The 16,316-nt window shown below is 39.0% G+C and overlaps 1 protein-coding gene across 9 annotated transcripts in view; it reads left to right on the top strand.

Annotated features, from left to right (window-relative positions):
• Window positions 1–16,316, top strand: part of RANBP17 (RAN binding protein 17) — a 334,560-nt gene that overhangs the window by 251,234 nt on the left and 67,010 nt on the right. For all 9 annotated transcript variants that reach the window (XM_045035636.1, XM_045035616.1, XM_045035623.1 and 6 more), the window contains 2 exons: window positions 9,151–9,254; window positions 15,057–15,145. In XM_045035636.1, the coding sequence (XP_044891571.1) occupies window positions 9,151–9,254; window positions 15,057–15,145 (193 nt within the window). The remainder of the gene's footprint in view (window positions 1–9,150; window positions 9,255–15,056; window positions 15,146–16,316) is intronic.

Raw genomic sequence — 16,316 nt, 5'->3', positions numbered from 1 at the left:
ACTTTTTTTTTTTTTTTTTGGTAAGAATCAAATTAACAAAAAAAAAAAAAAAAAAAAACACCTAACCAGCCTGCTTGCAAAGCAAGGGATGTAATTCTCAGACTGCAATGTAAAGCATATTCTTTCTAATTGAACCTTACAAACTAAGCTGAGTATGTTGTGTACGAGCCATGCACATTGGAGCGATTAGGAAAGGGGAAAGAAATTGGGTGTCACATTAATTGGTGTTTACTTTGAAATGCATTTTGGTTTCTATTCAATAATTTGCACTTTGTATGAATTTAATTAGATGCTATGTGCCCCAGGTTGTATTTCAGATGAAAATGGGGGGTTTTTTGGCAATAAACAGTTGTATCATTTTATCAAATTGCTCCTTGGCTACGCTAGACGAAACGTTCACTTGTATAAAGAACAGAACTGAAAGCATTTCATCATCAGGACGATGATCTTTCATGTTGGCAGTGTATTTCTGTATTCTAAGAAATTATAAAAATTAATGCAAAACCTCCCTTCACAAGATAGCATATACATACAGAAGAAAATGGGTGACCGGCCATATGTGCACACATGTTAGCCCTTCCAAGAATCACTTAAAGTTCCCTAGGTTATTTTTAAATTAACTTTGTCAATCTAATAAACTAAAGGAAAGATAATATTACCCAAGCCAGTAAATGGAGAACCTCCAGGGAGCTGTTCAGTATAAAATACTTGAATAAATAAAACCTTCTATTTTGTTTAATTTGAATAGAGGTGAATTCAGTTGACAAATATTGGCGAGGGGAAGTGTGGAAAAGAACTACAACAAAGCTCTTTGTTCTGTGGAGAACTAAATAGTATTCATTGCAAATTAAGTTTTTACCAACCACAAACTTAGAATTACTCAGTGCCACTAAAATCGTGTTTCCTTGGTGTCACTTACAGTTGCTTTTCCTCGGACGTTTTGTGATTGCACCTTATCTTGAACTACCCAGATGAGAAGCTTGTTAATAGGATCCGAGTGAGAAATGCTTTCCTCAGACACTCAGACTCTAAGAAGCGGTCATATTTTGTAATGATCAAGGAATGCTAATATTAAAATGTTATTTATAGACATTACGAGATATTCTCCCTTTAGGGAGGAGCATGCCATACTATTCATCTACCTTTGTGACCTTTAATAGATAATCAGCACCTGAAGATATTTCTAGCTTAAATTTGAGAAATCTTAAAAAGTAAATGACTTGAATAAAAAGGGAAGAGTACTCTAGAAATAACTACTAATGATAAAAGTAAAAATACATGGAGGAAGGAAACTTTCCTTTTCCTTATTAATAACTAACATTTGTTTACAAATTTATAGTCTGCAGACCACTCTCACATACATTATCCTACTTGATCCTCACAAGAGCCCACGTGAAATAGGTATTATTGCACTGTTTATCTGTTAGAAAGTGGAGGTTCAGAAAGATTAAATGGCTTGCCCAAGGTCAGTCACAGTCCTATAACTTCTAGCCCTGTGACCACACATTCTCATTCAATTCGCTATTACTTCGCCTTTCGTATTCTCAATCAATTAGGAAAGGTAACTTTTTCTCTTTCCTTTTTATTTGAACTGTTTGGACTGAATGATTGATTTGAGGCTTGAGGGCAGTGAGAAGGGAGAAGGGATTACTTTCCGAGCTTCAATCAAATAAATAGATAAATTCACGTTTATTATTTGCCCTGTATAGGTATATTACAGTTCTGTGGTCAGTGAAAGTCGAATGTAGTTTTTAAGATTTGTTCTCATGTCTAATATTTGGCCAAAGCATGTTTATTCTCATGGATAAGAGAACACAGAGGTAGATGTCCCAGAAGGGTTTAGCAAGTGAGAAGCTTGATCAGAAATAACTAATGTTCTGATAGATAGGAAGAATACATCAATATATCACCTGTGTCCAGGACTTGGCAGAGACTATCTGGAAAACAGACATGGGGGGGGGGGGGCGGGGACTGGGCAATAAGGGGTAAAGAAGCAGCTGGAAATACTTAGAATCTATAATGAGATAATTAAGACTAATTAGCCGGCCCTGTAGGCAGAAAGCAGCCCATTAAGTCCAGATCCAGTTTTAATAACTTACCTGGTTTTGAGGGTAGAGAGTCCAGAGCCCCCCAGGGAATGAGATGCTTCAGGGATGCAACTTTTAGGTTAGGTTTCCTAGAAAAAGGAGTACAAGGGTCTGCATATTGGGCAGTGTATTTTTCTTCTGAGAACTAAAATAAACATTCTGGTTCCCTAGGGAGAGGAATCAAAGGGAGCCTCAGTTTTCTCATCTATGAAATGGAGGTATCTATCTTAAAGAATTGTAATGTGCTTTAAATAAGACGAAGATGTGTGAAAAGGCCTGAAACAATTCCTGTCACAAAACAAGCACTCAGTATATATTAATTAAATAGAAATATTTATTGAATGTACAATTGGGGGCACTGACTGACACTGGAGCCTCAAAATGAGGTAAGTTCAGTCCCTCTAATACAGCTGCCTACTCCGCCTTCGGCACTTGGGCTGTTATCTTCCGACGGAAGCAAGAGCCGATGACACTTGCTGACAGATGCTCTAACAGCCCACCCTACCTGAAGCCATAGTCCCAACAGAGACAGGTACAACTCCTAGGCTGTGTAGGGGGAAACTGAAATGAAAACTAAATTCTGGCCCAAGTTAGATCTAGCTAAGCACAATTCTCAAGGCTTATTCTAATAGAACTTGAGAGGTACTGTCCTAATGAAACACTGGGGAACAGCACATGATGCAGGCCTAGGCCTGCAGAAGTCACTGGCTCTTTATATGCGACCTGTCAGTACTTGGTTTCAAATATATTGTTTTCTTCACCCAACTGCCACTGCATCTCCTTGTTTGTCTCCCCTCTTAATTCTCTGTAGTTTGGAATAGAGCTTCATAACATTAGATCTGATCTTTACTAGCTATATTAGTTTCCGGTTACTCCTGTAACAAGTTACTGCAAATTTAACAGCATAAATATTACAGATTTATCATTTTACAACTCTGGAAGTCAGAAGTCCAAAATGGGTCTCAGTGGGCTAACATCAAGGTGTCAGCAGGGCAGTGTTCTTTTCTGGGGCTCTGGGGAAGAATCTGTTTCCTTGCCTTTTGCAGCTTAGAAGCCACCTGCTTTCCTTGGCTCATAACCCCCTCTCCCCAGCAACATCAGATCAAGTCCTTCTCATGCTGCATCTCTCTGGTTTTCCTCGTCTGCTTTTCTCTAACACTTTCAAGGACCTTGGTGATTACCTTGGACTCCTGGATGATCTTCTATTTTAAAGGCAATTGATGAGCAACCTTAATTCCCCTTTGTTTATAACCTAACATATTCACAGATTCCAAGGATTAGGACATGGGCATCTTTGGAGTCCATTATTCCACTTACCATACTAAACTATCACTAATACGAAAGCATTTCACACAATAGTTATCATATAATAAATCCTTAGTAACTTAGTAACCACCATTTATTATTACCATAATTATTTTATTTGTACTATTTGCTTCTCCTTGGCTACTCTCCCAAGTCCCCAGTAATGCAGCTGCTATTTGCATTTGAATTTGAGGAAATGAGAAGATTCACTGTTCTGCATACATTTAACCGTGGGGGAAATTTTGTTGGTGGTGGTTTTTTTGTTGTTTTGGGATTTCTTCTTTTTTCTGAGATTCGCCTACCACAAAATGCACCCTGTTAAAGTATACATACAGTTCAGTGGTATTTAGTATATTCATAATATTCACAAGGTTGTATAACCATCACCGTTAGCTAATTTTAGAATATTTTCATCACCCCAGAAAGAAGTCCTATATCTTAAAGTAGTCATCAGTTACTGCCCTTGGCCCCAGCCCCTGGTAACCACTAATCTACTTTCTGCCTCTATGGATTTGCCCATTCTAAAAATTTAGTATAAATGGAATCACATAATATGTAGCCTTCTGTGTGTCTTCTTCCATGGAGCATAATGTTTTCAAGGCTCATTCATAGTTTAGCATATTTCCATACTCCATTCCTTTTTATGACTGACTGATATTCCATTGTATGGCTAGACCACAATTTGTTTATCCATTTATCAGTTGATTAACAGTTAGTTGGATTTTCACCTTTTGACTATTACAGTAATGCTAGTATGAACATTTGTGTATAAGTTTTTGTGTGAGCGTATGCTTGGAATTTGCTTGAGTGTATACCCAGGAGTAAAATTGCGGAGTCAAATGGCAATTCTGTGTTTAACTTTTTTAGTAACTACAGTGGCTGCATCATCTTATATTGGCTGTACCATTTTACATTCCCACCAAGCAAGGCCTTAAGTTATATAAAATAACAAATGAAGTGTCTTATAAATAAAATATCTGAGAGCCAACATATTAAAAAAGGTTACTATTTGTATTTTAATGTGACTTCTCTGAAAGAAAAAAAAAACTTGAAACTCATAAAATGCATAACTTTCTGAGGAATCAGATCCCCAGAAATCCAGTAGAGGGGATTAGCTTTGGGTTTTACCAGAAAGCTGAACAACTTATCATTTTTATCTATGCATGACTGAGAACTTAAACAGTGTTCTGTTACTATTGACTTTTCCCGATGCCAGTGAAAATATTAGTCTGCAAACTGGCACTTCACCTTCAAATCATACTGATTTCTGGGCCCCGGTCGGAAAGAAAGAGGAGCAACTTCAATTATTACTCATAAAACAATCACCTATACTTGGGCATGCTAAATATATGACTACATACTTGAACATGAAGTTGTGTATGAGAGTGAACTCATGTTTTTTCCTTTCATATCAGAAGCAGCACCTGATACCCCTAAGGGTAATACAAATAAGGGAAAAAACCTCTAATGTTGTATAGAGTTGTTTGCACGACATAAAAATTCCAGCCTCGATGATACAGTATATCACCTTGTGGTAAGAGAGCAACAATGCTATAACTGAAACAAATATTTCTGTAGAAGTCACGCACCAGTGTGTTCTAGTTGCCCACCTTAAGCTCAAAGGATTGCTGACGAATTCCTTTCTCCCCGCCAGAACCCAGCTGATTGTTCTTCACCCTCTTCTAACCTTCATGCAGCTCTAAACTCAAGATTCTGTGCCCCTGACTTCACTGCCCACCTCTGGTACCTTCCACCCCGCTGGAGACAGGGGGAAGAACATGAGATTGGAAGTAAAGCTGACCTAATTGTGGCTTGTAGCCCACTGACATTTAGCAGCCCGACGATGTTGGGCAAGCCACTTAACTCCTTTGAGCCTCTCTGTTCACTTGCAAAATGAAGGAAATCATCTTACAACTCCGTAGGATTGTTGGGACCATTCGTGACTTGCAGTAGTGCTTTGAACCTAGGGACAGCTCCATGGGTGTTCAGTAAATCAAGTATCAAACTCATTGCCTTCACATAGTAAGCACTCAGGAAATAACTATTGTTAGCCAGTCACTACACGACTATTTCTTAAATGCCAGACACTATTCTAGGCACTGGGATATAGTCATGATCAAAACAGATGAAGTTCCCTCACCAAGGAGCTTACGTTGTCATAGGGAAGACCATGAATTAACATATGTGAATATACGGCCCAGTCACAAGAAGTCCCATAAGAACAATAAAGTAGGTTATGGGAGTGGAAAGTGGTTGGGGGTCTGGGGCAAGTTTTGCGGTAACGTTTTAGGCAGAGTGGTCAGGGAGGGCCTCTCTGAGGACATGACATTTAACTAGAATTTCTGTTCCCATCCCTGTCTTCAGTATTTGCTCTTTGACTTCTCCCTGCACATTTTGGTGGCTTGTCTTCTATGCTCTTGATTTCCCTATAGCCTCAAACTTTGATTGAGAAAAGAGAGGAGTCAGGAAGGTTTTTGATCTGTGGCTCCATGTATTAAGTGAAGGGCTGAATGGTAAAGTCCTGAATTTGTCTTTGTGCTGATTAAATATCTATACCTTGGGAAAGCTTTGCTCCCTAAAGAAGGGTATTGGGGGGACAACCTGGTGATCACACTTCATTTGATTCCTGCAATTGCCTAAGTCCATATAAAACTCAGAACAGCAAAAATATTAACGGCTGTCATTTCTCCAAAACCAGAGTGCTAACAAGTAGCAGAGCCTAGATTCGAGCTTAGAACCTTCAAACATCCACTCTTTCCTGTACCCTTCTCTGCCTGCAGCGATCATCATCACTGTTGTTATTAGTAATTCCACATTTAGAAAATAATTTATCTTAGAAGAGTAAGATTACATAGTTCAAATATAATGTGTATTTAAATATACATAAATATATATTACACTATACATAAATAATAACATTATTAAATATAATGTATATTTAAATTCACCTTTATTGAGCAACTACTTTTCATTCAGATACAGCATTTCCCTCATATATGACAGGCACTGTTCTAGGTGCTAATACTATAATCCTAGCGCTACCACTACTATTTATTGAGCATCTTCTATTTTTTTCTGTGTTAGAACTTGTACTATTCACAACGATATGTATTTTAGCCGTATTTTGTAGATGGGAAACCTGAGACTCAGAGTGATTAGTGAATATCCAAAGTTCAACAGTAAGTGGTGGAGGCAGATGCTGGGTCTGTTTATTGCTGAGCCTTAATGCCTGCATTGTTCTCCTTCACCGAGAAATGCAAAGGTGCACAGTCTCAGCTCTCCAGAAGCAAAGCCAAAGATGCTATCAGTGTAGGCTGACAGATCTAATAATTTACATACACACGTTATAGGTTGTATTTCCTTTCATCCCCACAGTACCCCTCATCAGATGGCGGTAGTGGTGGCATGATGTCAGGTGGTAGTATTAGTGTTACTAGCTAGACGCCAGAATACCTGCAGTCAGAGGCAGACTGATCATGGCTACTTGTTGTCAGGAGTCAGCCAGAATGCTGTGGGAACCCAGTGGGCGGTATGGGAATGCTTGAGGTGGGGCCTGAGAGAGTACTGGAGGTGAGCTTCGCTCAGATTGGGAAATCTTCTTTTTGAGCTGGGCTCTGAAAAGTAAGACTGCCCGGAAAGGTCTCTAATGTGATCACCAGTTACCAGAGGATGTAGTTAAGGGAAATAGCTTGGTCACATAGCCAGTTGACAGAGCAGGGATCATCATTTGGTCAGCCTTACCCTTCAGCTTGAAACCTGACCCTTGTTTAGAATAGCATACCAGGAAAGTCTCATTGGCCTTTCAGTATCCCTTTGTGAACAAAGTTAAGTCTGTGATTCTTTTGGGTTCTGGAGACGAAGTGCATAAGGTTCATGGGGAAAAGAAGTAACAAAAGATCAGGGTCAGCCAGATCGGCCACTCCTTGAGAGTCAAAAGATCCTGGTTGTGCCATGGACCTTCTGTGTTATGTGGCCTTGGACCTCAGTTTCCTTATCTGTAGAATGATGTATATAGGCCAGTGTTTCTCAAATATCTGCATGCATCTGAATCACCTGGAAGGCTTCTTAAAACCAATTGCTAGACCCCCCACCCCCAGAGTCTCTGATTCAGTAGATCTGGGGTGGGACCCAGGACTTTATAACTGATAAATTCCCAAGTGGTTCTGATGCTGCTACGCCAGGGACCAAACTGGAGAACCAGTTCAAATATAATGGGAATCTCTGAGCTCTCATTGCCTCTGTGAGCCTCTGTTTAAAAAGTGATAGCAACAAAGTCAGGAGGTCTGGACCATAGAGTTCCACCTCCGACTGGGTATACTACTTTGAGCAAGGCACTTAACCTTTCTCTGCCTGTGTGTGTATCAGTAAAGTGGGAGACTCACAATTCTCAGTGGCATAGGAGAGAGGAGAGAATCAACTCTCTCATTTAAGAGCAACCCGTTATGAAAAGAATACTATATAAATTGTCAGTTATGTAGCCAAGATACGGAAGCAACCTAAGTGTCCATCAATACCCAAATGGATAAGGAAGATGTGGTGCACGTACACACACACACACACACACACACACACACACAGAGAAATATTACGTAGCCACAAAAGAGGATGAGATCTTGCCATTTGCAACAACATAGATGGACCTAGAAAGTGTTAAGCCAAGTGAACTAAGTCAGACAGAGAAAGACAAACACCATATGATTTTATTCATAGGTAGAATGTAAAAAAAAATGAATACACAAGCAAAAAGCAGAATCAGACTGTAAATACAGAGCAACAAACTAATGGTTACCAGAGGGAAGGGAGGTGAGGGAATGGCAAAACAGGTGAAGGGGAGAGGGAGATACAGGCTTCCAATTATGGAATAAGTCGTGGGAATAAAAGGCACAGCATAGAGAATATAGTCAATGATATTGGAATAGGGCTGTATGGTGACAGATTGTAGCTACACTTGTGGTGAGCAGAGCATAACTAGAGGTTGAATCACTATGTTGTATACCTGAAACTAATGTAACATTGTGTCAACTACACTCACAAACAAATGTTTTCAATAAAGAATAGTCATTTGTGCATATCCCATGTTTGAAGTAAAGATTCTGCTCTGATAGAATATTTGAGGTAACTGGGTCTACCTTCCAAGTGAAAGAAACAACAGAAAACGTCTCCTTTCCATGAAGAAAAGGAAGCTTAGTGCAAGAGGAAGTGTACCCATGGAGAATGTACTTAAAATCCAAATGACCCATGAGGGACCCCATCTTATTTGGCAGATAAAAGTTTCCCTGCTATCTATTTAACAAATTAATAAAAAAGAACATAAATAAAAGGGAATAATAACTTAGAGCTATCTGGGCACCTGAGTCTGTGAGCCCTTTAGGGCCTTGGCACCTAAAGAGGAGGGGAAAAAAAGATCCTTGTCTCTGAGGCTTTGAAAGTGCCTTTCCTTGAGGCATTGGGGAAGCTCTGGGGGCACTAAGAACTGAAGGGCTGAGTGCCTGGGGCATGAGTCTGTTTGATCCAATAAAGAGCCAGGAAAAAAAAAATGGCTGGTAAGTAATTTTGCTATTTCATTTTGCTGCAAAAGAGAAGGCAAAACACCAGAATATTCAATGAGCCAAACAAAGTACAAATGTGCCATGCGTATGAATGCAGGCTGCCCCCTTCCCAGGGAACGTTTCTAAGCCCGAACGAAGCACTCACCGCTGAGGCTAATGTACAATAGCATGCATTTTAAACCATGGTGACCCTTTTGTTTTTCTGATAGGCGAAGATGAAGACGAATTTGAGAATTTCATGCTGCCTCTTACAGTCTCTTTTGAAACGGTATTACAAATATTCAACAACAACTTTAAACAAGAAGATGTAAAGGTGGGTTTGTTCCCAAACATGATGAGAGATGATTTTGCTCATTCTAGGATATCCAGATCCACAAAAATGTTCTGCGTTATTTGTGTGTGCTCTGTGCCTCATCGGTCTTGCTTTCTCAGTCGCCATGTGTCTTTGAGTTGTACTTTTCCTACCAGTACTCTTTTATTTTCTTCCACAAACTGACTTTGAGGCCAGTAAGTGATTTTGGACACTTGATGATTGGATGATTTCTCCCTCATGGCGGTTAGTATCCTTAAAAGAACGCTTCTTGTGGGTACCCCACTTTGAACGCCCCTATTCCGGCACCTACCCTGCACTGTATGTTTCAGCATATTTATATGGAGGAATGCGCAAACATGCACATGCTAAAACACTACATCTCTAAATATGTTTTTAAACAAGAATTTATATAAATCAAGACTTTATTAAATGGCTAGGCATATATGTATAAATAGGAGCTGGTCTTGAAGTATTGCGTTCTTAAACTGAGCAAAGTGATTAGGATAACTGATAGCTAAATAAGGTTTTTATGCGCCTGTGGGAGCCGTATTAGGATTGATTTGACAAGTCTGTTCAGCTGTGGCAGCAGTCACACTATCCAAGACAACATTATGTTTTATTAGTAAAATCCTTAAGTGTAGCAAGCGATTTGTGACAAAACAGCCCCAGATTTTAATGTGGGGGGTGGGGAACACAAGATCTGCAAAACAGGAATAGCATCGTCTAAAACCATAATGCATCTGGGCTCTATTAAACAGATTGACACTGATTATTATTTTTAAAAGACTAATAAATGTACTCCAGAGAAGGTGGGCACCTCTGTTAGTGATGCTTGAGTCCTATTTTATTGTTATTTGAAATAAGTTGAAAACATTAACCAACCATCATTTTGCTTGGTTTCTCTTCTCTTTACCAAAAAGAAAAAAAAAAAAAAAACTTAGCTCTGAGAAGCCAGATAGTAAAACAATAGCCTTTGATGGTTATTTTACTGTAATTCTTCTACCAAAAAAATAATTAGCCAAATGCTATACCTCTTAATTTGAAATAGACTTTTTTGAAATGAATGTTTATCAACATGCAATAGTCACAGAATTTTAAAACCAAAAAGGATCCTAGAGATTTTCTTTGTGTTCATAATCTTGCTAAAATTCTTCACCAGACTTTCAATTCAGGTTAGCTATGTTTTTGAGATGTCTTCCAAATATGTTTAAGGGCCAACAAAATCTTTGCAGCTTTGAGGTGGCTCTGGGTGCCCTTTATATCAGACAGAAGCAGTGAGGTTGAAAAACACCATCTTTCTAAAAATTACATTTGTCTCATTTGAAGATTTCATTATACTCCAAGCCCATTTTGATGTAATCCCATCTAGTTTGATAGAAACCATCTTCCTAGAGTCATTTTTAATGGAGTTCCAGTGATATATCCCTAAACCAGCAAGTTCTTAACGACCCTGGAAAGTGACTGCTTGATTACACTTTAACGGTATTTGCAAATAAAATCACAAGTAATTAAGGGGAAATCTCCAGGCTTTTGAGCAAGTTTGATGCATGATAACTGCCTGATTCAGCTTCATCTAGAGTAATGCTGTGTAGGCAACAGCTACTGAGATCAATAGCAACGTAATGATAGTGGCAGAATTAAGTGAGTAACCTGAGAACTGTGCCTCAGAATGCATGCAGCTGCCACGAACCAGGGCCACACAGTGCACTCCGTGCTTCCGTCCTAAATGTTCATCAAAAGACGCCCTGCAGGAAAATGGAGTTAGATGCTCTTTATTGCTGATCGTGTCTCTTGCCACATTTATCAGGGAAATTGGATTAGCAGTTGGCAGCTGCAGGTAGACAAGATTCTGCAGTGATTAAATATGCAGCTTGGCTGCATTTGTTGTGACAGACCTTTAGTAAATTCTACTGTAAGCACCATCTGTCTAATTTGTATAAAGAAAACTTGGTGCTGTAAGCTACCGATAAAGAACTAAATCTGTTGCTTTATCATAAACAAAACTTTTGCACTAAATGCTTTTAAATGTAATTTATTAGGTTAAGGCTATTTTTCTATCACGATGAATAAATAATACATGCAAAAGTGCTTTCAGGTACTTCATTTTGCAAGTACTAGAGATAAAAACAGTTCTGTTTTGTTCTTCAATAAAGTATTTAGTATTCCAATCCACAGGAGGTGATGCTGTTAAAATATCTCTATGAAAATGCCGCAGGACTGCCAAATTCATTTAATTTGCAACCCTTACCAGGATTTTCTAACTCCCTATTTATAGATATTTTTCATATGTGGATTTCAGGATGAATGTAAACAGTGAGGACCTGTGTTGCCAAATTGAAAAATGGTTGCAAGGGGTAGAAATGCTGCAAAACTCTTAAATTTATAGCTTTGTGTTCTTACTTAGTCCTAATAAAATTGAAGAGAACATTGAATTTTTTGTCTTGGGTTTTTCTCTTCACAGCAAAGGGAAAAAAGAAAGAAAATGCTGTGACAAATCCTGGCTCCGAAGCATTAGTTCGAAATATATGTCCCCCCCCCCCATAATTGTATCCATAGTAAAATATAGTCCAGTACTCCCTTGACTCATGCATCATTTTTGATTTGGCCATGACGTCATCGATTTTAAGGAAAATGAATGAAAACTTCTTGGAGGAAGAGGAGCAGTTAAATAGGAACCTGCTATCTTTAGTCCCTTCGTAAAAACTCCACAATGTTAAATTATTTAAAATCCTTGATTTTCAGCATGCGCACATTAAAAGTTTTCGCACTAAGTGCCAAATGTTGCAAACAGCACTTTAACAGAATGATTTTGCTTTGATCCCTGTAGCAGTTCCTGAATAATTTATCACAGGTTATTGCCTTAATTCTGGAGAGGGATAGAGCAATAAAGGCAGATGAAAACACTCCAGTTGAAACACCTTGGGGCCTGCTCATTCCTCTGACACGGCTCTTTTGTTGGAACTATTTAGAGGTTATTAAGATGTGTCTCCAGAATTAAGAGTATGCTGTAAGGATGAAGACAGCCATCTTAATTCTAAAGACAAAGCACAATGACCCTTCACCTTCTTTTTCTTTGTTGTTATTATATAGTAGAATTATGAGGATAATATTATAGCTGCCCCCAGTAGTGCCACTACAGTAAAGGGTCTGTCAGACTTTCCATTAGAAACCCTGTTTTGGGGGTCAGGGTGGAAGGAGCCGCGTTTCAGCCGTTTCCCAGCCCATTCGTCTCACGCTTGGTACACAGACAACTGTTCGCCATGCAGCCCGCTGAAGCACGGAGCGGCTTCTCCTGGAGCTACCCGCAGGGAATCCTTGGGATTACATGCCCCAGACCTCCCCACCTCCCCAAAACAGCCTCACTGAAAATATAGGGAGCCTCTCACTTTTCAGATCAATCAAGTGTTGACCAACGGCAGCTGTCCTGTAGGACAAAGGCAACTTTTGAAATAAACCCCTTTGTACTCTTTTAAATGAGATGGTGAATTGTGGCTCCTCCTTCCCTAAATTTCAATCAGACCGCCTCTTGTTCTCTGAGATCCTTCAGCAGCCTGGTTGAACTTTTGGGGAGCGGTTGTCCTGGCTAATACCAGAGCTGGCTATGTTTTGGCTACCAAGAAAGTACTCCTGTAGTGTTGTTTGAGTATCTGTATAGGTTGTTTCAGTACCCTTGCTGCCTTAAGATAAAAGAGGTTGTTTGAGCCGAAGCATCTGTTTCTTACTCACATTAACACTGTATTTTCCTGTCCAGTTGCATCTACTGAAAAGATACATTTACTTGTTATGTTGTCATGTGCTTCCTCTGCTCTGTAGTAACATTTTCTAAAATTAAACCTTGATATAATTTCATAGATTCAGGTCACTTAGAGCACTTTTATTAACTTGGCATCTTTTAAGGAAGAAAAAGCTGTGATAGAATAGAATGTCAACCTTTCTGTGTAATGAAGATAGTCTAAGATATTTTAAGAGTTCCTTGCACTAAGCATGAAGAAAGTAAAACTCATGGTTCCTGTCGACTAATTTAGAGCTGAATGGTGGGTGCCTTACGTACATGTGGAAACTTAATATTATTTGAAGAGTAGCCTGCAACCTCTAAGTATACGTAAAAATATACCGAAAGCCCACTGTCACAGAAAGACGGCAGAGCTATAAATACTCAAAATAGAATTGTTCAAAGAAGCTGTCTTAGAAGACGTATTTTGTTCTTGAGGTTGTGAGAAAGGTGGAAAGCTGCAGAAGAGGGGAACAAGTTCCAGGTGGTGAAAAAAAGTTACATAAAAGGCAAAACGGCTTTTTTAGAAAAATAGCAGGTCACATGAGAGAACTATAAGGTGTGAGCGGATTCTAGAATAAAAGGACTAGTGACATTACGAGAGGGAAAAGAATGAGTCATTTAAAGAAGCAGAAACAAATACAGGGTTTACCGATTCAGAAAATTCAGATTACCATCATTCTATAAACCGTTAGACAGTTAGAAACTAAATATTTTATGAACAACTTCCAGTTATATGGAGTCACCTTTTGGGGACAGGGGTCGGGAGACGATCAGAAATTACAGATACTTCTGACAGATAAACTCTTCTTTGCTACTTTGAGGTGTTATTTAGCCATTAAGATGAGGCTTAGGATTCACTTCCCAGTGCTTGATGATAATTTAAATGCCTTCCTATTACAAGATTTTCGCTTATTACCAAAGTGTGAGGAAAACAAAAATCAGGTACAAGGGAAAGTTCAGAGCCCATTTCCTGGCAGAATATTTCTACTGAAACAGTACCTTCAGAAATCACAGTTGCATATCTCAATTATCCCACCCCCTTGTTTTGCAATTATGTTTATTTGTGCTCTTTGTTCTGACATTCTAGCATCTGTTCATGGGTTTTCTTTTTCTCTTCCCAAGCATCATCCTAAGGACAGCTTAATTAAGAGTCCAGAGTACAAGTCAGATCTCTTTTATTTAAGAGTCGAGGTGTTTTTTTTTTTTTCTCCTGTCTCTGAAACTATATATTTATGGAACATACAGTACATGTCAGGCTCGTGTTAGACATTTTTTATGTAAGTTTATTAAATTGATTCCTCACAATGCCCCTGTGAAAGAGGCAATATTAGCCCCTTTTATAGATGAGAAAGCTGAGACTGGTAAATTGCCTTGCCTGAAGCCTTACAGTAAAGCAGCGGAGCTGGGATTCAGATTCAAGTCTTCTGATAACCAATACAGATTTCTTTCCTTACATCTTTTCCTTGCTTGGGGAGCGCGAGTGCCATTCTCGGTATGTCATGGGAGCAGTAGGTCACCTGGACAGTTTTACTTTGTCCTAAGTTACTAGAGATATTCTTTAGGGATCTTTAAATAAATGCCAGTGTGCTTCCAGGATAGACTCCAGATTGCATAGTGGGACTGATTCATGCAAGCCGATGTGGTTAAGATTTGCCATTATTAAATAATGTCTAGACCCTGTGCATTTTCTGTTCTGTGGAATTATCAATCCTCATCTCTTGGTTTTGTTTTGTTTTTTTTTTCTAATTTGGCATGATTTGGAAACAAAGTATATTAAGAATCTAAATGTTCCTAAACTACTGGAATTATGACTTAGCTCAATTTATAAGAAGCGGAGTAGAGTTGGTCAGCAGATTTGATGGTCTGTTTGTTTAAAAGGGTCTACGGTTTTCTATAGAAAGGGATCTGAGCGAGACATTTTAGCTAATGAATCAAAATCAGATATGTGGTCATTATTGCCTGATTATTACTCCATCTGCTCTGTGCTAACGTGAAAATCAATTACTGTGTCTCTTTCCCACTGACAGCGTATGTTGATCGGGCTGGCAAGAGATCTTCGAGGGATTGCCTTTGCACTGAACACAAAGACCAGCTACACCATGCTGTTTGACTGGATGTATCCTTATTACACTGTGACAATACCAGCTCTGTGCACAGAGGGATGCCAGGCCCCTCGCTTTCGTTTAATAGTATGGCACAGTAGGGAAGAGGAAACAAAGCTAAATGAACTAATGTGTAATCAGCTAAAAATTACAGCACAGTGGCAGCAGTGCAGATAACTGAGCACAGCATTTGGAGACCCAGCTCAGAGAGGTCACTTTTTGGTGCCATTAAATATTGACAACTTAAAAATCACGTTCCCAAATGATTGTTTATGTAGGGATTGCAGGGATAATCAGGCTAACATCTTTAACTCAGGATCAATGAATCTTACCATTTGGCATTTTCGAGGAGATTTGAATTTCTGTTCCATCTCAATTAGCAGGGCTGAGCAGGCTACTGTGCCTCTTTGAGGCTCAATTCATCATGCTACAGCTTTTCACCATCATGAAAATATTAATGGAGATGAAAAAGGGGGAAATAAATGGTCAGGAGTTTTCATTTAGTATAAATTCTGAATTTACTTTTGCCAAGGCTTAGTACAGATAGCAACATAAATAAACAAAGAAACAAACATCCCTGGCAGAAATGCCTCATCATGTAAGAGTGAGACAAACGTGGACTCTGGTATCAGAGTAGGATTGAAATCCAGCTCTCCACCTTGGCAAGTTATTTCTCTTCTCTGAGTCGTGGTTTTCTCATCTAAAAAAAAGAGACATCCAGTATCAGGGCTCACTGGGACCATTAAAATAGGTAACACACTTTGTGTAATGTCTGGAACATATTTGGGAGTCCTAAGTGGTTGCTATTAATATTGTTTTAGTAGTATTGTATGTATCCTCTTTGATCCTAACAGGAAGTGACAATTTATAAAGTCATGTAAGTGTAATATGTTTTCATGCCTTTATACATAAAACTATCAGAGCACTTAAGAAAAATTCTGTAGCCTTAAAGCAATTGTATGTTTTAAGTTACACTGTTTCTCAGTTGCTCTTTTCAAACCCTCCTTATCCAAATTGCAAAAGAAACTTCTTTTTTTTTATTTATTATTTGAGAGAGAGAAAGGATCCCAAGCAGGCTCTGCATTATGAGTATGGAGCCTGACATAGGACTCGATCCCACGGCTGCAAGTTCATGACCTGAGCCCAGATCGAGTCGGACACTTAACTGAGCCACCCAGTCACCCA

The sequence above is a fragment of the Felis catus genome, chromosome A1, assembly GCF_018350175.1.
Source record: "Felis catus isolate Fca126 chromosome A1, F.catus_Fca126_mat1.0, whole genome shotgun sequence".
NCBI classification, from domain to species: Eukaryota; Metazoa; Chordata; class Mammalia; order Carnivora; family Felidae; genus Felis; species Felis catus.
This window is presented reverse-complemented; position numbering and strand designations above follow the sequence as displayed.